Raw genomic sequence first — 23,339 nt, forward strand, 5'->3', positions numbered from 1 at the left:
ATTAATTGTTGATATGGTATACACGTGAATGCCACATCATCAAAGTTAATAGAGGTTAACTTTTCCATCCATTTTTGGGTGATTTTACAAAGGGTTAATAAGTAGTTTGCCCCCTGAATTTGTCAAAAAGTACCTAGTTGGTACCTGAACTTGTATTTTGTCACCTATATGGGTACCTCTACACAAACATGTTAGTTTATGTTAAGCACTAATAACCAATCCGTTGGTGACATGTGGCAATCTCTCAGTATGCCACGTGGCATATATAAACTTTAAAAATAAAAAAACTTTTAAAATATATAAATTAATAAAAGAAGTATAAAATTTTCACATCAAGAATGAACTTGGACAAAAATTTATATTCTTATTTATTTATTTTTAAAGATTTGAAAAAAAATAATTTGTGCTTGTCATATGTTATACTGAGAAATTGTCACATGTCACCACTAGATTGGCTATCAATACCACGTCAGAAGAAACTAATGGTGTTAAGCAGAAATATCAACCTGAGTAACAAAATACAAGTTCAAGTACCATCTAGGTATTAAAAAAAAAGTTCAGATACCAACTAGGTAATTTTTGACAAGTTCAGGAGGCAAACTACATGTTAACCTTTTGACAAACAATGTAAGTTTAAGGGTTAAAAGCAACAAAAAATTAAATAAAGGGTTAAAATGACTTTTTTTTTGTAAAGTTAAAAGGCAAATAAGTTATTATGCCTTTTAAAAATATTAAATTTTAGTTTTGATCTCTCGATTATGTCTACATTTGAGATTTAGCTGCTCCATTTTTAATTTCTAATATAATTTGATCCATATACTTTTTAATTAGTCCAAACAATTAATATTATTAATTTTTTAGTCAAAATGTTATGTGGATATATATAATTTGGATGCTCTAAGGGTATCAGAGATGGATACATAACTTTCCATTTCTTTTGGGTTTGCTTTGCTTCTTCTTTTTTTTAACATTATAAAAATAATCAAATTTCAGATTTAGCTCCTTATACTATACTGAAACTAGAGATTTAATCTATATATTTTACTTTTTGACATAATTTAGTCTTTTTAGTTTTATAATGACATTTGTCAGTTTAAATACTTAACATTGTTAACTATTTCAATCAAAATGCTAACATCAATTTTTCTTAAGAATGCTATTCCAACAAAAAATCATTTTATCATAACGAGTTTGAATAATTTTTTTTAATCTAAAAAAATAATTTCAACATTTTTTTTTATTTTTACATGACTATCAAGTGATTTTTATTAATTTTAAAATATCACATTAAAAAAATTAATAGAGCAATTTTAACAATAATATCAATTAGACCTAAAATTCAAATATACAAAAGGTTTAAACTTCATAATTAATAATATCAATTAGACCTAAAATTCAAATATACAAAAGGTTTAAACTTCATAATTTAACATAAATAAATGATGAACCCAACACGAGACAACCATTCTAATTTAACTTATTTTACAACCTTATGGCTTATGCATATGTAATGACCCAAAATTCACGGGTACCGGAAAAGTACGATATCGGGCATCCGTCTTAGTAAATTGAGTCATAAATAATTATTAGAAGTAATTATGAGTTTAGTTGAGTGTTTAATTAGATATTAATTAGGTGAATTTAGCGTAATTTAAAGTAATTAGGAAAAAGGATCAAATTGAATAAAGAATGAAAGCCTAATTATCGATTAAAAGAAAGTAAAAAGGGCTAAAATGGAAATTAAGCCATTTATATGAAATGAGACGGCATATATGCATTAAAATCCAAGATTTTATTTAAGTTATACATAAATATTATATATATAATTATTATAATTATTAACCATTATTATGGTCTTATATTATTATTATTATTATTATTATTATTATTATTATTATTAAATAAAGTAAATAGTAGACAATTGTATGGTAATAAAATATACATGTGTAAAAATTTTATTTGTACATTTGTAAACTAAACACCTAAATTACTTATAATTTAAGTATGAAGATATTTTATAATTATTAATTGAATTAATTATATTATGTGATTTTTATATAATAAATAAATTAAAGACATGACAAGTGTATGATGATGATAAGGTAATTAAATAATGATAAATTAAAGACATGACAAGTGTATGATGAAGATAAATATTTACTAATTATTATTATTAAGGTAAAGATATTTATTAAATTAAATAATTAAACTGTGTGATTTTTATTTGATAAACAAATTAAATAATGACAATTGTAATAAAATTATTGGTACAAATATAGAAATATAGGTGTGACCAAATGTAAAATAAATATTGTTATTAAAATAGATATTTATTATAATCATTATATTATGTTAATAAAATAAATAAAATATAAAAAGAAACAAAAACAAAGAATAGAAACAGAAATGAGACGAGAAGCAGGGGAGAAAAAGCGAAAGAAAAAGGGAAAGAAAAATAAAAGAGAAAATTAGGGATTTGAAGCTTGAAACTTTAATTGGTAAGTTTAATCAAGTCTTTTTCTTATAAATTTGATGTTTTTGGAATCCAAGAGTGAAATACTCTTGGATTTAAGTTGAAATTTTGAAAGTTAATAGATTTTTGAGTAGGGTTTATGTTGAATAAATGATGGAATTGAGGGTTTATTTGATAGAAATTTTGATTGGAATTAAATAAAGGATTGAATTGTAAACTAAGCTATAAGTTTTGAGTTTTAGGGACTAAATTTAGAGAAATTCAAAATTAGGAAAATATGCTGAAATTTTAATAGTTAAATTTGAGTTTGGATGAAATTTGAATAGAAATAGAGTGTGAATTGAATTAGGAAAGTAAGTGAACTTAGTTAGGATCAAATTGAGAATAAAGAAGAAATTGAATAGAAATTCAATTATTTATCATAATTAGTGCTGTAATTAATAGTGTAAATTATTATTTTTCGTAGCTAACAAAAAACCCGACGCATCGGCATCAAAAGGAAAGGAGAAAGATATCAAGGACTAAAACGGGAGATTTACGGTTTGTAGTACTATAATTTGAATTTATTTATTTTCAATTGTTAAATTTCAATTAAAGTACTTGGTAAATGAAATTGAGGTGAGTGTTAAAAATATTGCATTGAGTAAAAGTGAATGAAATGAATTGAATCTAAGTGAAATTATCTGAACTGTGTATTGATTAAAAAGTGGAAAGTGAAATTGAATTGAATTGTGATTGAATCGAAAGTAAATTTAAAATAGAAAAATGATTTGAATACCCTATTATCTAGTCGGGCTGAGTCGGATATAGTTGGCATGCCATAGGATTGGAAGAGTTCAGGGATACTTCGACCTCGAGTCGATAAGACACTGGGTGTCACTATATTTCTTCGGATAGATTCGATGAGGTACTGGGTACCAACTTACTTCGGCTTAGCCGATGAGACACTGGGTGTCAACGTTGCTTCAAACTATCCGATGAGGCACTAGGTGCCATTCTGGTGTGTTTGGTTGGATCCGTGTATCCGACAAAGTCTGAATCTTGTTAATAGGGGCAAATAAATGGAATAGAAAAAATCGAATGAAAATGATCGACTTTATTCATGAAATGGAAAGTGAAATTGGAATTGAGAAATGAGAATGAAAAGAATGAACCAAAGATTCACGAAGAGATTTATGTTCAATAAAATTGTTATATGATATTAAATTGATGAATAGCCAAATTGAGTAGTTATTGTTGAGAAATGAAAATTAAGAATAAATTAGTTTATTTATGAATGAATTAATTATTATATAATTTGACATGTTTATTTGTTATTTTACTTAAATAATTTAAATTATAGTAATACCACTGAGTATGAAATACTCAGCGTACGGTTGTTTCCGTGCGCAGGTCGATAGAAGTCAAAGGTTCCGGTTCAGCATCCAGATCAATCCCGACTTCAACATAACTTCGGTTGTTTCCATGCACAGGTCGATAGAAGTCAAAGGTTTCGGTTCAGCATCCAGATCAATCCCGACTTCAACATAACTTCGGTGATGTATTTTTCCTTTTGGTAAATATGGCATGTACTTAGGTCTTACTAAAGAGTTTTGTAAATTTTGGTTGTAAAGAATTGGCTTCTAATGTTTGAATGATTAAATGCTAAATTTACATATTTTATGTAATTAAATTGGTTAATTTATGAGAATGCACCATTAATTTTGCCATATTTATTGAATTTTGTGCAGGAATGCAATTTGGGGCTAAATTGGGCTAGATTGAAGAAAGAAGCAAAGAATGAGGGCCAAAGCAGGATTTTTCCAAGAATAATTAGCTGAAATTGTTGACTTAGTGGGAGATTATTTTGGGATATTTTTTATATTATGGAATATTTTTCTTGATTTTCTATACTAGTTGGCTCTTAATTTAGCAAGGCCACTAGTATAAATAGAGGCTACATTTGTTCATTTTAATCATCAATTGAAATATCAAGCATTCATCTTTCAATACATTCTCTCTTTTCTCACAAATTTATTTGTTGTCTTTAGTTTCCTTTACTTTCAATTCTTAATTTTCCAGCTTGTTACCACTTAAACCATTTTCAATTTCCTTTTCAAACTTTCTTTCCATCTCCAGTAGATAATTCACTTTATTACTTTATTTCACCACCAAAATTTCAGCCCCCCCAAATTAAATCATGCTTCCCATTCCTTTCATCCATTTTACCTTATTTAATTATTCCAATACCAACATGCCTCAAACCTTAGCCAACTAAATCCATTTTCAGCTTTAGGCCGGAATTAGCCTCGTCAAAACCCGTGAGTTACGAACTCGACCGATTTAACTCCTAAATTCCAGTACTTATTATTTCTCCGGATTAAGAGTATGATTTTGTCAACTCACAAAGTCAGATCAACATTAAGTCAAAAAGACGTCATTTGATTTAGTGTGGTTAGATGTATAGTTGGAATTCCGAAAGGAACGTTTCTAATCGATTTTCTGTGAACACATTGGCGTGCCAAGTGGAGATAGTTGTTTGGTTCCGTCAAGGGAAGTAGTAATCGGATTTAAATGTCCCACGCGGTTGAGGGCATTAGTTTGAGCTAGGCTCTTTTAGAACCCAAAGCTGCCGGAGTTCTAAATCACGAACGTTTCGTGGTTGTTCGATCGGTAAGGGTTAGTTATTGGACGTTTCATAACTAATTTACACAAGGAAGAGTTGGTGTCCGAGGCGTCCTTGAGCTTATTGGAGAAGAGGAGTTCATTTAATTTCGATGATCGGTTTAAAGACGAGGGAAAATCCGTACCTAAGGCTGAGCTTATTTTAATTAATTTTTCTTAATATTTATTTCACTGTTTTTATTATTCTGTTTTCAACTTTTTCTTTTCACGCATTTTATTTATTTATTTTCAGGACTTCAAATTTTATCCCTCCGAATTTCTTGGGCACGACAGCTGTCCCAACATAAATCTAGTCAATAGAGAAACAATTTGTAGTAAACCTAGTCTCTGAGGGATCAACCCTACTCCCTATACTGCTTAAATTTGGAAAATTAGGTGTAGGTTTATATTGGTGGATTCGACACCCATCATTGAATGATAAATGAAACATTAAGTTATAAAATGGTATGTCCGGTATTAAAATTGAAATGAGATGAGCAAAGTTTATTAGTTAACTTTTATAAAGTATTATGAATATTGTTGATCAATTTGATAAGTAAATGTTTAGGCATGATTTAGACATGTTTGAATGTGAAAATGTGTTGGTTTCTGTATTAATTGTAAATTGGTTGCGGTTTTTAATTACAGGGGGTTTATGTTAAAATAAGTAGAAATGTTGTCGAAATTTATAAAAAAAAATTGAAAAGAAATGAATGAAGTCAATTTATAAAATAAACATATAAATTTATGGTTATATTTTAATATGTTTGTCATTTATTTAAGAATTATCTGTAAATTGTTTGATATGTCCGGTAATTCCTCGTAACCATGTTTCAGCGATGGTTTAGGGTTAGGGGGTATTATAGTTATTGGTATTAGAGCTATCAAGTTTAGCCGATTCTCGGTCTAAATCGAGCTCGGAATTGAGTTTAGATGTACATGCCACCATTGAGTCAAACTGAGTCGGGATTTTTGGATGCTGACCTATTTATTTGTTTCTGTTTTATAGATTAAAGATATCTAATGAAAGAATAAATAATACTGATGAAGAAATGTATCCCGGAGAAGGAAAAACTTATAGGTTAGATGAAACTGAATCGGCAACACCTAGTATTAACCCGATAAGGAATCAATCTCCTAGAGCAGATAGAAGAAATAATAGAGATGATTCTGATATATTAAGAATTATTATCGATGCTTTGCAAAAAGTAGCAGGGATTGTTCCTGCTACGAGTTCAGCACCTACTCCAAGACAGGCCCTGATAAAAGAACTGAGGAAATATGGTGCTACTGAATTTATGGGTCTAAAAGAAGTCGATCTATCCGCAGCTGAAAATTGGATGGAGTCGATTAAAAGAATTTTGCAGCAGTTGGACTGTACCCCCCAGGAGTGTTTAATTTGCGTTGTATCGTTGCTACAAGGGGAAGCTTATTTATGGTGGGAATCAGTGATTCGACATTTACTGGAGGATCATATAACATGAGATTTATTTCAGAAGGAATTTCAAAAGAAATATGTCGGAGAAATGTATATTGAAGATAAGAAACAAGAGTTTCTAATGTTACAACAGGGTGATATGTCTGTAATAGATCATGAGAGAGAATTCTCGAGACTTAGTAGATATGCCTCCGAGTTTATTCCAACAGAAGCTAATAGTTGTAAAAGATTTTTACGGGGTTTGCGAGACGAGACTAAGGTACAGTTAATATCGCATCGAATTACTGAGTTAGTAGATTTGATTGAACGAGCCAAAATGGTGGAACAAGTGCTGGGCCTCGACAAAAAGACTGAAGTTGTTAGACCAACCGGGAAACGTACAGGAACTACCAGTTCGAATCCTCAGCCGAAAAGATTAAAGGAATCCCAAGGTGGTTGGAGATCCAGTTATAGATCAGACAGAGGTGGTAGAAGCAGAGGGAAACAGACAACAGTATCTACTAGTAGTGTGAGAGGTCCACCTCTGAGTGTAGAAATTCCAGACTGTCAGCACTGCAGAAAGAAACATAGAGGGGAATGCTGGAAATGAATTTGAGGCTGTTTTCGATGTGGTTCTACAAACCATTTCATCAGAGATTGTCCAAAGGCTGATAGTACTGCACTCGTGACATCACAGAGATCAGTATCTACTAGAGGCAGAGGGTCAGGTAGAGGTAGTTCGGTATCCAGAGGTAGAGGTGTTTGTAGGAACGGTGATATAGTTACACAACAGTCAGAGGCAAGAGCACCAGCCAGGGCCTATGTAGTTCAGACTCGGGAAGAAGGCGATGCCCATGATATTGTAACAGGTATATTCTTATTACATTCTGAGTCTATTTATGCTTTAATTGATCCAGGGTCGTCGCATTCATATATTAATTCCAAACTGGTTGAGTCGGGAAAGTTAAAATCTGAAATGTCTAGAGTTTTAATAGAAGTGTCTAGCCCTTTGAGACAAACTATATCTGTAGATAGAGTATGCCGGAGATGCCCGTTGATGATACATGATAAAATGTTTTCCGTTGATTTATTGATCATGCCTTTCGATGACTTTTAGATAATCTTGGGTATGGATTGGTTGTCTGAACATGGAGTGGTATTGGATTGCTATAAAAAGAGGTTTAGTATTCAGACAGAATACGGGGACAAAATTGATGTGAATGGCTAATAAATTACTTCGACAAGGTTGTACAGCATATCTAGCTTATGTTATTAATTCTAATTTGGTTGGTAGTCAATGCAGTAAGATCAGAACCGTATGTGAGTTTCCAGATGTATTCCTTGAAGAATTACCGGGTTTACCTCCTGACAGAGAGGTTGAATTTGCTATTAAAGTTTATCCGGGTACAGTACCAATCTCTATACCTCCGTACCGAATGTCGCCCACTGAATTAAAAGAGTTGAAGGTGCAGTTACAGGACTTACTAGATCGTGGATTCATTAGACCGAGCATTTCACCTTGGGGAGCTCCGGTATTGTTTGTTAAAAAGAAAGATGGATCAATGCAGCTTTATATTGATTACCGGCAGTTAAATAAAGTGACGATCAAGAACCGGTATCCGTTGCCCCGTATAGATGATTTATTTGATCAGTTAAAAGGAGCTTCGGTATTTTCGAAGATTGATTTGAGATCTGGGTATTATCAGCTGAAAGTAAAATAAAGTGATGTTCCGAAGACTGCATTTCTTACTCGATATGGTCATTATGAATTCTTGGTGATGCCATTTGGGTTAACTAATGCTCCAGCTGCTTTCATGGATTTGATGAATCGTATTTTTCAGCCGTATTTAGACCAGTTGTGGTGGTTTTTATTGATGATATACTGGTTTATTCGAAGTTAGATTCAAAGCATGATCAGCATCTTAGAACCGTGTTACAGATCCTGCGGGAAAAACAATTGTATGGGAAATTGAGTAAATGTGAATTCTGGTTATCAGAGGTAGTATTCTTGGGACATGTGATATCGGCAGATGGAATCAGAGTTGATCCGAAGAAAATTGAAGCAATTGTTCAGTGGAAAGCACCGAAGAATGTATCTGAGGTACGCAGTTTTCTTGGTTTGGCTGGGTATTATAGAATATTTGTAAATGGGCTTTCGAATATAGCTTTGCCGATGACCAAGTTACTACAGAAGAATGTTCCTTTTATTTGGGATGATCAGTGCCAGAGGAGTTTTGAGACATTGAAACAAATGCTGACAAAGGTACCAGTTCTAACTTTACCAGAATCGGGGAAAGATTTCATAGTGTACAATGATGCTTCGTTGAATGGTTTGGGTTGTGTATTGATGTAGGATGGAAAAGTAATAGCTTATGCATCTCGACAGTTGAAGCCACATGAACGCAACTACCCGACACACGATTTGGAGTTAGCTGCTGTAATTTTTGCATTGAAGATTTGGAGGCATTACTTGTATGGTGAGAAATGTTATATTTACACTGATCATAAAAGTCTCAAATATCTTCTGTCACAAAAGGAGTTGAATCTGAGACAGAGACGATGGATAGAACTTTTAAAAGATTATGATTGTGTTATAGATTATCATCCATGAAAGGCAAATGTGGTAGCAAATTATTTAAGAATAATGTGGTACCATAAATGTCATAACCCTGTTCCGGTGATGGTTTGGGGTTAGGGGGTGTTACAGCATAAGCTTTGGATAAGCCATCCATTTACATAAAGAGAGAGTGTAAAGGTTGATGGAATCAGATTAGACCTATTGGAATGAAATTAGATGATATATTGGTCTGGATAAAGGGATTGAACTGATTTATGAGCAAACTGTTTAGAATAAAAAAAATATGGTTTAATCGGTTTATATTTTTTATATTTACTATTTATTTAATTATTTTTGAATCAATAATCAAACCGAGAATCAAATAGTCTAATCGATTTGATCACTAATCCGATTTTTAAAACATTCACTTGAGAAGTAAGAGTCAACTTATAAATATTTGGAGTTAAAAATTGCAATTATATTAAGGGTAAATTACATAAATGTTCATCCAATTATGAGAGTGTGTATATTTTGGCCACCTAACTATAATTTTTTTTAATTTAGTTATTAAATTTTTGGAAATTACATTTTTAATTACCTTGTCATGTAGTGAATAACGGAAGTCTAACGTGGGCTTTTTTATTAGCCTAATAACAAATTTTGTCCTTCAATATTTCTATGAAATTGGTCGTAATTTTAAAATGTTTAAAAATTTAGCCTTCAACATTAACAAAATTTATCAATTTAGTCCTAATTCTAATAAATTCCAAAAAAAAATAGGAAGGAAAATATTAAAAAATCATTTTTCAATAAAATATAAAAAATTATAAAAATGATTTAAAATTCAAAAAATGTACAAATTATAATATTTATAAACAATAAATTCGAAATATACAATCATTTATCCAAATTCATTCCAATAAAAATATATTTCTTTTAATTTTTCTATTTAAAAAAAGAATTTTTTATGTTGATGTGGCACTGCCATGTCAGCAATTGTTGTTGACATGGAGCAACATGTCAGCACTATTAACGGCCACGTAAACGCTATAACAATCAAAGACGGAAAACGTTGGTCAAAGGATTTAATTGAGTGCATTTTTCACGGAGAGGCTTATTAGCCTTTATTAATTATATAAGTAACTTTGTATAAAGAAAGATTTTTTTAATCATTTCTTAACTGAGTTGATAGGTTGTTGACTTATGATACCAATTTAGGCAGTGATTTTATTATAACTTATGACACACCTATGATGCGAGTGAAAAAAAGTCGTCGTAATAAACTTGAAATTAACAAAATAATTCTAATACTATCAATAATTAGACCTGAATTTTGAAATCTGAAAAGTAGAGAGAGTAAATTCTTAAAAATAAAAGTAAAAAGACTAAATTTTAAATTTAAGAAGAGTGCAGGGACTTATGGCAGATTTTAACCAAATAAAATCCTTAATATCCGGGAACTTCTTTTAGCGGGTTTTCAACTGTAGGAGGGTAGTGTATTCCATGCGCCTTGGAGTAATGAGTTGAGTAGCTCGTAGATAGTGACCATTAAAGCTTTGGGAGTTTAGAGGGTTGCTTTGCCACTTCCTTCCAAAACTAGTAGATCCATTTCCTCATCTTATTATCAATTTATCATTACCTGCAGCCCCCAAAAGTCTACGATTCCTGTTTAACTTTTATCGTTTCCGAGAAGACAACACCAAAAGCAATCATTACTGTGATCCCACTTCAAAGGATCACCTGAACAAGGACTATTAATAGGGAGAGGAGTAGGAAAAGCTCTCTCCCATTAATGGGTTTGCAGAGACTTTGTGGAGTAATCTTAGTATCAGCTCTGATTTCATTTGTCTGTCAGCCAATTTCTGTCATTGCCGGTGATATAGTACACGACGACAATTTAGCTCCCAAGAAGCCTGGTTGTGAGAACAATTTTGTTCTAGTAATTATTCTAAATCCTTTCTTCTATTTATTTATTCATTTCTTTGTTTCTCCACTGGTTTCCTTAATTTTGTTTTTCTTATTGAATTTGGTAGTGGTAAGTAACCAAGCACTTTCAATAATGTTGCTTTTCCCTATCACTCTATACCCGACCAAAAAGCCAATAGAATACAATACGCCATGTTTGAAGCAACTCAAACAAATATTAAAATGATAACCGAAGCTAAAAAAAAATCAAACTAAAATAAGAAGTTCATACAAATGTTAAACCAACATAAATGAACTCAAAAAAATCCATACACAACCATCCAAGGTCAATGATAGTTAAACATAGAGTACGTTAAGAATCCTGGGTTAAACTAGTAAAATGTAGGTTATGTCTCAAGAAGGAAGTCATGTCACTGTCTTGAGATAGGTCATTGTTTATAAATTTTAAGTTTGAAGTTTCATCTCTTGAGACAATGGACCCATGTCTCGTCATGTCTCAAGACCTTGACTCCTATGTCTTGAGACAATCACACTATATAGCGAGACTTCAATCTTCAGTCGTACTTTCAACAATTTAACTTCGATGTTTCAAGTCCCGAGACAAAATGGAATCTTGAAGGCTTGGCATTTTGGGTATATATTGTATAGCATTTAGTAAAACTAATTTAGCTCTAGTTTAGTAAGTTATATAGCATTTAGTTATTTTCTTAAGTTGGTGGGTGAGTCTGTATTTTCTCTTTTTTTTCTTCAGCAATTGTTACTCTCTGATTTTATGAAAAAATTTCCCCTTCTTTGTTGATTGATATATTATTATATTTCTAGATTATATTTCTAGATTGATAGTCAGCTATTGGTCTTAGTAAATTTTCCCCTTTATTAATAGCGATTTACTTTCATTGCTCATAGTGATAAAATATTCGATTACTTGCCCTTTTTTTGTCAATTTGTTTCTCTTAGTTTTGGACTCTCCATGTCCACGTTGTTGGAGTAAAGTTGTTCTCAACATTTATTATGGACCTCTGTTGTATAAAGTTTAGCTTTATCCATGTTTTGTTTCGTTTATTGAGTTTAACTGTCAATCATCACGGATTTTTTTAGGTTAAAGTTCAAACTTAGGTTAATTGCATAGAGGATTCTGAGTATGTTGGTGTAGGTGCCAGATTTGGCACTACGATAGTGTCAAAGGAGAAGAATGCAAACCAAAGATGCCTCATTCTTTCTGACCCTTGTGATTGTTGTAGCCACCCAAAGAATAAGGTTTGTTTATTTGGTATTGATATACTCATGCATTCATGTATGGTCATCACAACAAGCAAGTATAGCATATTTTAGATACTATTAACCAATGCATAACTTTGGTTTCGTTAGCTTGCTAATGATTTTATTATGGTGGACCGAGGCCACTGCAAATTCACAACCAAGGCAAATAATGCACAAGCAGCTCATGCATCAGCTGTTCTCATTATAAATAACCAAAAAGGTAATTGATGATCTAAATTGTTACTTGATGCGAGTAGTTGAGGTTTTTAAATGCATTATTGACAAATAACCAGGGTGATATTATTATGTTAACTGGAAAAAATGTTCTTTTGTCACTAATTTGAATTTTACCCTTTTGGATTGCAATGAATAAGTATGAGATTGATAGTATTCACTTTTTAAATCATTTTTTGGATAAATAGTTTGACCGAAAGAGACATATTGGAGAATATGTACCTTGCTAAAGGTCAACCCTGTTTCATCTACTGCAGAACTCTACAAGATGGTATGTGAGCTTTTGATGAAACTGATTAGATATACACATACCTGTTGTCATGCTCCCACAGGATGCTAGTGCAAGCTTGGAAAAAATGCTAACAAGTAATTCCATCAGGTAAGCTTCTATTGAATATTGTTCTACTTTTTTTTATCCACATATATGGTCTTCCTTTTAGGACATATATGATATCTTTTTAAATGCTTTGAGCTTTTGCAGTGTCTGTACAGCTTTACTCCCCAAAGCGACCACTAGATGACATAGCCGAAGTGTTCCTATGGTTGATGGCTATTGGTACCATAATATGTGCTTCATATTAGTCAGTATGGAGTGCAAGAGGAGCTGCTATTGAACAGGACAAACTATTAAAGGTCACTTGGAGTTAATTTAACGTATTACACAATGCAACATATCTACATCTGTGTCTGTATGCTTACAGCTATATTATTCTTATTAAGAGCTTATATTGTCAATGCAGGATGCTTTGGATGAAATCCCAGAAAGTAGACATGTAGGTTCTGGTGGTGTAGTAGACATCAACACCAAGTCAGCCATCTTATTCGTTGTTGTTGCTTCTTGCTTCTTGGTTATGCTTTACAAACTTATGTCATACTGGTTTGTTGAGCTGTTGGTGGTTGGGATTTAAATAACGGTCCGTTACCGAAATAGCGGCCGTTATATAGCGGTAGCGGCGTCGTCCGAAACTGCAATTGCTGAAAATAGTGGTGAGAAGCGGAGTCACACCGATAGCGGTGGATCACGGCCGCAATTTAACGGGTAACGGCCAATTGCGGCAATAACGGGCCGCTATTCCCGTTATTTCCCGTTAACAGCAAATTAAAAAAAAATCATCTCCTCTAAACAAAAATCAACAGAAACACTGAAACACAGTTCAATCAAAAAAATGAAAAAGAACAAAGAACAAAGAAGATAACGGGAAAAAGAACAAAAAACAAAAAAGAGGAGGTATGCCTGGAAATGGAGCTCCCTGAGGGCCTGAGTACGCTGAAGAACAAAGAAGATACGATTAACTATGTGAACCAGACTAGAAAGAACCAGGAGAGGAAGAACGGAAGGAAGAAAGCTTTAAAACAATAAGAAAATGGAACGGTTCGGAAGGAAAAGTTTTGAAAAAGGAAATGGTCAAATTAAAAATGAAATGACGGGATTATGGGAAGAAGAGAGGGCAGGGCAAGGAATCGGTGCCTTTTTTTAGGATTATATCTAGATTTTTTTACTTTAAAAATATTTAGATTTTTTTATTTTGGGCCCATCTACTTTGGCCCTTTTTTAGAATTTTTGTAATTTTGTTCTATTAATAAAAGTCTAATATAATGTTATTAAAAAAAAGAAAAATGAAGTCCAAATAAACAGCAAAAAGCAATCAAAGTCCAAATATTTAAAACTCTAAAAATCATAAAAAATGATTTTTTATAATTATAATTATAATTCTTATGTTTTATAATAAGTTGTGCAAATTTTAAAAAAATTCACGACCACGATATCCGCAATAACCGCAATAGCGTCCGTTATGTATATAACTTGGAAGTTTTATGTATATACCAGATATTTCAATGAAGTATTAGTATATAACTTGGAAGTTTTATGTATATGCAGGGCCTTCAAACTTGCGTGGTTTCTCTATTGTAGGTATGCTTGTATTTCTTAATCTGAATTAAGTATGTTAGAAGAAGTTTGCATTTAAATACATGCTCAATCTGCATGTCACACTTGTGGATCATTGTTGATTCAGTATTTTTATATTTACTGCCAAACATCTATCGTTATTTTATTCTTTACATAACTAGATAACCATCAAAGCATTATGAGAAGCCGAATAAAAGGATTTAGTTTGAAAACTTTTTTGTTCATAATAGCGTCAACTTTCATCAATAAACGAAGAAAAATGGTTGCAGTTTGTTTCTTTGGATGCTGAGGCATTTAGTATATTGTCCAACTGTGTAGATACAAATACCATTCTTTCAGTTTTACAGCCTTCATTAGTTAAACTATCTAACTTGTCTTTTCAAGGTTGTGACTAAGTTTTTATATCTCACAGTCACAGGTGGTTCAAGCATGCTGGAGAATCATACATTAAAGTGCCTTTCTTTGTGTTGGTATTTTATCAGAAATGAAAACTAAAATGATGAAGAAAATTGAACTGAGAAGTCAAGTAATTGAAATGGAAAAGGTACATTTTATTGAACTGAAACTAGTTGTTTATATAGTAAACAAGTTAACAACTACTAACTAAAAATAGGCTAATAATATAATCATAATATTTAACAAAAATCTCTAGAAAATCTGAAATAAATCAAAGTTATGATTATATCTAAAAATAGCTAGATTATGATAACTGAAGTAAATCTTCAACACTTCTCCTTGCTTCAGCTGCTGCAAACACCAAATGTTGTTCTCAAAACTTCAAATTTGCTTACTGGGAGTGACTTGGTGAAGATATCTGCAACCTACTCCTCTGTTTTGCAATGAACCAGTATAACGTTACCTTCTTTTTGCACTTCCCTTAAAAAGAAAAGCTTAATGTTGAAATGTTTAGTCTCCTCATGAAATACTGGATTATGAGAAATTGCAATGGCAGCTTGATTATCAACGAAAATCTTTGTGCTTTCCTTCTGTTCAAGGTTAAGATCACTTAATAATTTTCTCAACCATAAAGCCACAAAGCTTGATTATCAGTGGCTGCTGCAGCAACAAATTCTGCTTCGGCAATGGATTGAGCCATAGTTTCTTGCTTCTTCGAGCTCCATGAGAAGACACTAGATCCAAAAGTAAAACAATAGTCTGATGTACTCCTCATGTAATCAATGGAACCTCCCCAATCACTATCAGAGAAGCCAACAAGCTTGAACTCCTTGCTTCTTGTGAATTTAACACCAAAATTACTCGTGCCTTTGATATAACAAACTACTCTCTTGGTAGCCTTGAGATGCAATTCACTGGCATAATGCATAAATCTTGACAAAGTACTTACATCATTTAAAATATCAGGACGTGTTGCTGTAAGATACATTAATCAACCAATCAAACTTCTAAAATATCCTTTATCAACTTTATCAGCTCCATCTTCTTTACACAGCTTCTCCTTTTGATTCATAGGAGTGTTTACTTCCTTGCACTCTTCAAGCTTGAATTTCTTCAAGGTTTCCTTGGCATACTTCTTCTAGCAGATGAATACTTCATGCTCAGCCTGTTTAATTTCCATTCCAATAAAAAAAGACATCAATCCGAGATCTGTCATCTCAAAAACCTTCATCATCTCTTGCTTGAATTCCTCAAGCAACCGTGCATCATTTCTCATTAGCAAGAGATTATTAACATAAAGAGAGACTATCAAAATATCATTATTCTGATGTTTGACATAAAGAGTGGTCTCGGACAGATTTTTTTCAAAACCCAAGCTTAGCAAATGATCATCTATCTTACTGTACCAAGCTCTTGGAGCTTGTTTCAATCCATAAAGAGCCTTCTTGAGAAGAAACACCTTGTTTTCCTCTTCTTTCTTCACTAAACCTTCAAGCTGTTCAACATAAATTTCTTCTTGCAAAATGTCATTTAAAAAAGCTGATTTTACATCAAGCTGATACACTCTCCAATTCATTTGAGCAACTATAACAAGTAAAAGTCTTATGGTGTCCAAATGAGCAACTGGTTCGAAGGTGTCTAAATAGTCCACGCCAAAAACTTGTGCATAGCCTTTGACCACAAGTCTTACTTTGTGCTTGTTGGTTAAGCCATCAGCATTAAGCTTGGTTCTGTACACCCGCTTGACTACAATCACCTTCCTATCATGGCTTCGATCAACCAACTCTCATGTTTTGTTTTTCTCAATCATGGACAACTCCTCCTTCATTGCAACCACCCATTTTATGTCCTTCATTGCCGTAGAAAAATTTCCAGGTTCACAAACAGCTATATTACATCTTGCATAAATGTCAGTGAGCAATCTAGTACCCCTTGTTAGAGCATCATTCAGCCAATTTTTATCTTTATCTGTGGTTGAAACATGAAATTTAAGCTTTAAATCTGTTGTGCTTTGGCCACTTTTCTCATCCCAGTTTCACTCTTCATTTTCCACGAAATGAACATCTCTGCTTATAACAATTTTCCCAGACTGCGGTTGGAAAATTTTGTAAGCTTTTGCAACAGTGCTATAGCCGATAAAGACTCATTGAAGTGCCTTTTTGTCTAACTTGTCTCTCTTGATTTGAGGAACGTGAGTGAAGCACAAACAACCAAATATTTTGAGCAAATTTAAATATGGTTTATGACCATACCAAGCCTCACAGGGTGTTTGATCCTTGACCGCTTTTGTGGGCAATCTATTCTGTAGGAAAACTGCGGTATGAGCTGCTTCTGCCTAGAACTTTTTGGGTAAATTTTTCTCATACAACATACATCTGGTCAAGTCTAAGATGTATTTGTTTCACCTCTCACTAATTCTATTCTATTACGGAGTATAGGGAGCTGTTAATTGATGCTCAATGTCAGCTTCTTCACAAAATGCATTGAAATTTTCTGATGTATACTCCTTGCCGTTATTGGACCTCAATATTTGAATGTGGTTGCCACTTTGATTTTCCACAGTCTTCTTGAATTTCCAAAATACTCCAACCGCTTCTGACTTAAATTTTAAGAATAAAATCCAACACATTCTTGTAAAATCATCAATAAAAGCAACATAATACCGACTACCTGCTAATGAAAGAGTTCTTTGAGATCTAGAAATGTCTGTGTGAATCAACTACAACTTACAAGTGGCTCTCCATGCTGTCTTGGGAAATGGCTTTCTATTTTGCTTTCTAAATTGACAAGCTTTACATGCCGGTGATCATCAAGTTCTGGAATATTAATTTCCATTTTTTTGGACTTCATTTGCAGTATCCCCTGATGGTGATAGTGTTCGATCCTTTTATGCCACAGCATTGTGAGGCTTTCTTTGATTAGAAAAGCTTATTGCTCCTCTTGCATTGGATTGAGGGAAAAACTCCTTCTTGCCATCTTAACTTCGAACATCTTCTGTCCTGAACAACTTGTAATGGCTATAGTGCCCTTTCCTTTGACTGCAATGTACTCACCGTTCCCAATTCTGACCTTCTTAGACTCGGTACTCTTCAGTTCTTTGAACAACTCTTTGTCATGTGTCATATGATTAGTGCAACCACTGTCAATGAGCCAACTTTCACTTGCTTCGTGACTAGTGAAACAAACTGCAACAAAAAGCTGATCTTTTTCTTCTTGATCTGCCAATTGCACTTCATGTCCTTTGCTAATTTTTGTACTTACAAATAACAGCTTCATGTCTCATTTGGTTACACTTATTGCACTTTGCATCTGGTCTTCTCCAGCACTTGAAAGGAGGGTGACTTTCTTGTCGCAATGTTGACATGGAGGATAACCATTCTTCACTCCTGATCTTCTATTTCAAATTTTACTTTGTTCCCAAAAACAGAGCTTTCTCCACTCGTAGCATGAAACTTTTTGTTCTTTGACCTCCTGTTCTTTCCATCATCTTGATGCTTAATTAGTAGAGCACCTTCAACATCCCCTTTTTGCCTCATTATACTCCCTTGCTCTTGTGCTTGTAAAGCACTTAAGAGTTCCGCCAAAGTAATCTTTGACTTATCCTTCGTGTTCTCTAAGGTGGTGATGGTAGCCTCAAACTTTTCAGGTATTGTTACAAGAATTTTCTCCACAATCCTTGAATCTGCTAGAGATGAACCTAGCAACTTGACCTTATTGGTTATGTTAAGGAGCCTTTCAGAATACTCCTTGACTATTTCAGTCTCCTTCATCTTCAGCTCAAAATTACGTGCAAGATTCAACACTTACATCCCGCGAATTCTCTCGTCTCCATCGTACTCAGTCTTAAGATAATTCCATATCTCCTTTGCTGACTTTAGAGACATAATTCGTGTGAAAATAGTTAGTGAAACTGCAGTAAACAAACAGGCTTTTTCCTTTGATTTCCTTGTCTTCTTTTCTTTTTGTGTTTTAATCTGTGCCACAGTGGGGTTGGTAGGCAATGTAGGAATCTCGTAGTCTTTTTCCACGGCTTCCCAAAGATCTATAGCCTCCAGGTAAGTCTCCATTCGCACAACCCAAATCTAATAATTATCTCCATCAAAAATAGGCGGCGCAATCGAAGAGAAATTAATTTCAGCTTTCATAATGCAGCAAACACTAACACAGGTCCCTCAAGAAGAAAGCTCTGATTACCAATTGTTGGTATTTTATCAGAAAAGAAAACTAAAATGATGAAGAAAACTGAACTGAAAAGTCAAGTAATTGAAATGAAAAAGGTACATTTTATTGAACTGAAACTAGTTGTTTATATAGTAAACAAGTTAACAACTACTAACTAAAAATAAGCTAATAACAGAATCATAATCTTTAACAAAAATCTCTAAAAAATCTGAAATAAATCACAGATATGATTATATCTAAAAATAGCTATTATGATAACTGAAGCAAATCTTCAACACTTTGGACATCTCTCATACCTTACATTGACAGTTTTGCCTATCTGCGTAGCATTTGCTGTTGTTTGGGCTGTTTACCGCAATGTTTCCTTTGCTTGGATAGATCAAGATATACTAGTAAGAATGTACTTTCTTGTTAACTGTCCTAATATATTTCAAGATTGTCCAAGTTCCTTGTACTATAAATTATTAAAAATTCCTTTCTTTGGCATAAATGTTTTCCACTTCCACTTGTTGATGCAATAAATAGTGGATGCCATGGTAATAAGAGACAAGCGAATTCGATACATGAGTACTATCATGAATGCAATAGCTATGTGCTTAAATATTTAATTGTGCCTATCTTAATGTACCATTGACACCCTATCTTGTTCTTTCCCATTAATGCTGAAGAGTGAGTTCAAAACAAGTGTTTGAATTGATGGATGACAACCTTTATTCTTGTTCTGGGTTCATTATCCAGATTTTTTTTTTTCATCAAGTCATTGCTTGCCTAGAATATTCACTCCAAATAGTGGGTTTAGAATACTCTTATTGTTCATTAATGGAACCATCCATGTGATACGCATTACATTATCACATTAGTGATTAGTGCATACAACCACCTTAGGTATACGAGTCATGTTTTCCTGTAGGTCCTATAGTCTCTCCCTTCGTTTACTTATTTTGACAAGAAGTTGATGCGAGATTTTACACTGCAAAGTTTTAAGTTATAATATTTTGTCTTCTCAGGAATTGCACTGATAATCACAGTTCTGCAAATTGTCCATGTACCTAATCTCAAGGTAGCATTTGTGTATTTTCGATTAGCATGAATGCTTCTTAATTCTGTAAATTCTCGTTGGAATTTCTCAATAATTGAATATGTAATGATTTCCCCAAACACTATTTATATTATAACATAATTCTTTTTGGTTTGTGAATCGGGTGGGAACAACTCTACTCGGTTGTGCCTTCTTATATGACATCTTTTGGGTGTTTGTTTCAAAGAAGTTGTTCCATGAAAGTGTGATGATTGTGGTATAAGTATCTACTTTATCAAACTTTAGCCCACATGCTACACCAGAATTAGAAGGTTTAGTCTTTGGAATGTGATATTGATTGCTTGTCTATTTCATAGGTAGCTCGTGGTGATAAAAGTGGAGAGGATTGCATTCCAATGCCACTGAAGATCCCACGCATGTTTGATCCATGGGTTGGTTATAGCATAATAGGGTTCGGTGATATCCTTTTACCTGGATTGCTGATAGCATTTTCCCTCAGTTTGGAACTTTGCGGTCTTCACTTGCAAAATATTTTGTTCCTGTTAATGTTTGTTCCTGCGAACTTGTTCCTTATTGTACCTGCCATTTTGGGATGGCAACCTCGTCTTTTTCATACTACTTTCCAAATGCTGTATACATACTTTTTTGTATATTGAACTCTGAAATTGCTTATTTATCTGCTTAGAAGTTAGATATCACTCGAACTGCTTACGGTTACAGGTATGATTGGCTGGCAAACAAGACTCTTCGAGCTGGATACTTCCTGTGGGTGATGATTGCTTATGGCTTAGGTAAGAGATGATATTACAGTGCCCGTGAAAAAAATGGTTTGTTTGTTGTTGGTAAAGGAATTAAAATATAACTCCTTTCTCACCTATGGCACATCTTCTCATTACATACGTGGCACTAAATTTGATGGATGGACATGGTCAACCTGCACTCCTTTACATTGCCCCTTTTACACTCCGTAAAATTTGTTACTGTCAAGAAATTGAACGCCTTAGTCTCTTTACTGTCAGCTTGATAAATTCCATGCCTTGTTGCAGGAACCTTTTTTATTCTGGAGAGAAAGCTAAGTGATTTGAGAGTTCTCTGGACAAGAGGAGAATCAGAAAGACCCTGCCCCCATATCCAACTCGAACCTATCCAACTCGAACCCAACATAGTGATGAGTTAAACGATGAAAAGTAAGACCTTTTTCCGTAGTTACAATATTGTAACTGTGTGGCTGAGGCTGATGATCGTTCAAAACCTACTTTTGCTCTAGCATAAATCTCAATGCCCTTTAAAGCTATGTAGGGCATGTTATCAATTAGCATTAGTATGTCCCATTTTTTTTTAAACAGAAATAATACAAGTAATTTGCAGTATTTGATAATGTTGAAGAATTGCTTATGAAATAATTCACAGCTTTCAGCCCAGCTCCATTTTGCTGTAAGTATTTCAGTATGTAATCTTTTAGAAATCTAAATTTTCTTTTAGTTTCCCCTGTGGCTAAGATTATATTATATTGTCTATATATAACATGCTGCATTATCAAGCATATTTCCTAAAATCATGCAAGGATCATGACAGCTCAAGGTTAAGAGAGCACCAGAGATTTGAAGGCTTAAAAATAATTGATTACCTTCATGGAACATGAACGGTTCAATAATGTCTAGATGTCTCTGAGCTGAAATTATTGACTGGAGAAGAAATTAGAATATATATATGGAAGCCAAAAATTCAATGACTAAATTGTACATGCACATATCATTATATGATATGGCAGAAATCTTTTGCAGAACTAAGAAGAAGAAAAGAATACAGTTGCATGTTGATGAAGGGAATGGAAAGATTGGGATGATAATAACTTTGATTATCAGTCAAACCGACCGTTAGGTAGCTGCCAGTTGTCTAATTGATACCCACCTGCTACCTTGTTGACAAAAGAAAGACAAATGGGCAAATGCCATGTGCCAATGGGAAAGGGTGGTTGGTTGATGATGATGATGATGATGATTAGGAGTGTAATTCTAATACTACAAGAAAGCTCCTGAATAAATCAGTTTTTTTGAAACTAAAATTGATGTTGGGAGGAACTAAAAGGGCTGCACAAGTGCAGGGTGTGGGGCTATGGCAGCATGTGAGCATAAGTGTGAGTTGTCTACCATGATTGGCTTTCCTGCTTTTTCATATAAAGTTGAAAAGACAAGAGTATATCACTCTGCCAAGGAGGATCTCTCCTCTTCCTCTCTGGCTAACAGCAAAATTAAAATAATAAATAAATAAAGTGACAGGAACTTTATACTTGTTCTTGTTTATTATCATGTCGTATGTTTAGGTGATGGAAATATTAATATATGTAGAGCAAAAATACTTAAAAATTATCAAAGGATAATCTAGTACAATCCATGTGTATACAGGGATGGATACAGGCGATGGGGATACCACTTTCTTCAAATTTTCAGATTTATGAATTTTATGACATTCGTTTTTCTTGGCTAAATTGTGTTTTATACAATTCGGTCCCTTTAACCTATAAGTTTATATTTTATATTAACAAAGTATTTTTTAGTTTTTAATCATATAATTTTAATAATAATTAAATATTAATGTATGACGAGTCTTGAAAGATTATATTTAGAGGCCTAATATGAACTTTAAAGTTAAATTTTAGAATTAATTGATTTGGCTCATACACATACATATATATTAGGTTAGTGATTTTTTTTTTTATATTTTGATTTGTATGTCTTGCATCCAAAGAGAACCTCACAATTGAACATTACTTTCGGTTTGATATATTCACTGCTAGTATTGATTCCTTGCTAACAAAAATGAATTCTTGCTTTAATGATGAGGTAGTGGAGTTACTTGTTCTTAGCTTTGGATCCATGCGATAATTGCAAAGTTTTTTGTGTGGAAATATCTGTAAACTTATAAATGATTTTACGGAATAAGAAAAGCTACACGTGAAGATTAAATTGAAGTATTTTCAACTTGATGCTCATCAAAAAATGGAGTTGTAGAAAGTTTCTACAATTATTGACTTGTATCAAGTGCTAGCTAAACAAATAAGTTAAGTATTTATCCTCTCCTTGATAGAATTATTCATCTTGTACTAACTCTTCCCGTGTCTACTACAACAACTGAACAAGTATTTTTAGCCAATAAAATTATGAAGACAAAACTTCACAATAGAATGGAGGATGACTTTCTTTCAACTTACTTGGTGGCATATATCGAAAAAGAGATACCTTGAGAATTTTCAACAAATTCTATCATTGATGAGTTTGATCTTATAAAAAAACGGATGGTGTA

At 33.1% G+C, this 23,339-nt stretch overlaps 1 protein-coding gene and 1 long non-coding RNA gene across 3 annotated transcripts; one reads left to right on the top strand and one right to left on the bottom strand.

The window, feature by feature from the left end:
• Positions 1–10,639: 10,639 nt before the first annotated feature.
• Positions 10,640–13,757, top strand: LOC107936683 (uncharacterized). 2 transcript variants are annotated; one of them, XR_005916973.1, is made up of 4 exons: positions 10,642–12,496; positions 12,768–12,889; positions 12,992–13,143; positions 13,251–13,757. It is a non-coding gene; the product is annotated as an uncharacterized lncRNA (long non-coding RNA). The 2 variants fall into 2 exon arrangements; XR_005916972.1 differs by having other exon boundaries at positions 10,640–12,496; positions 12,992–13,757.
• Positions 13,758–18,195: 4,438 nt separating this feature from the next.
• Positions 18,196–18,585, bottom strand: LOC121220371 (uncharacterized). The gene has a single exon (XM_041100066.1). It carries the CDS (start codon positions 18,583–18,585, stop codon positions 18,196–18,198), a length of 390 nt encoding a protein of 129 aa, XP_040956000.1.
• Between the last annotated feature and the right edge of the window lie 4,754 nt (positions 18,586–23,339).

Source organism: Gossypium hirsutum, chromosome D08 (genome assembly GCF_007990345.1).
Source record: "Gossypium hirsutum isolate 1008001.06 chromosome D08, Gossypium_hirsutum_v2.1, whole genome shotgun sequence".
NCBI lineage: Eukaryota > Viridiplantae > Streptophyta > Magnoliopsida > Malvales > Malvaceae > Gossypium > Gossypium hirsutum.

What these genes read in the sequence shown, in the direction of transcription:
- LOC121220371 (XM_041100066.1), bottom strand. Translation starts at nt 18,585, where the DNA reads ATGAAGGAGACTGAAATAGTCAAGGAGTATTCTGAAAGGCTCCTTAAC.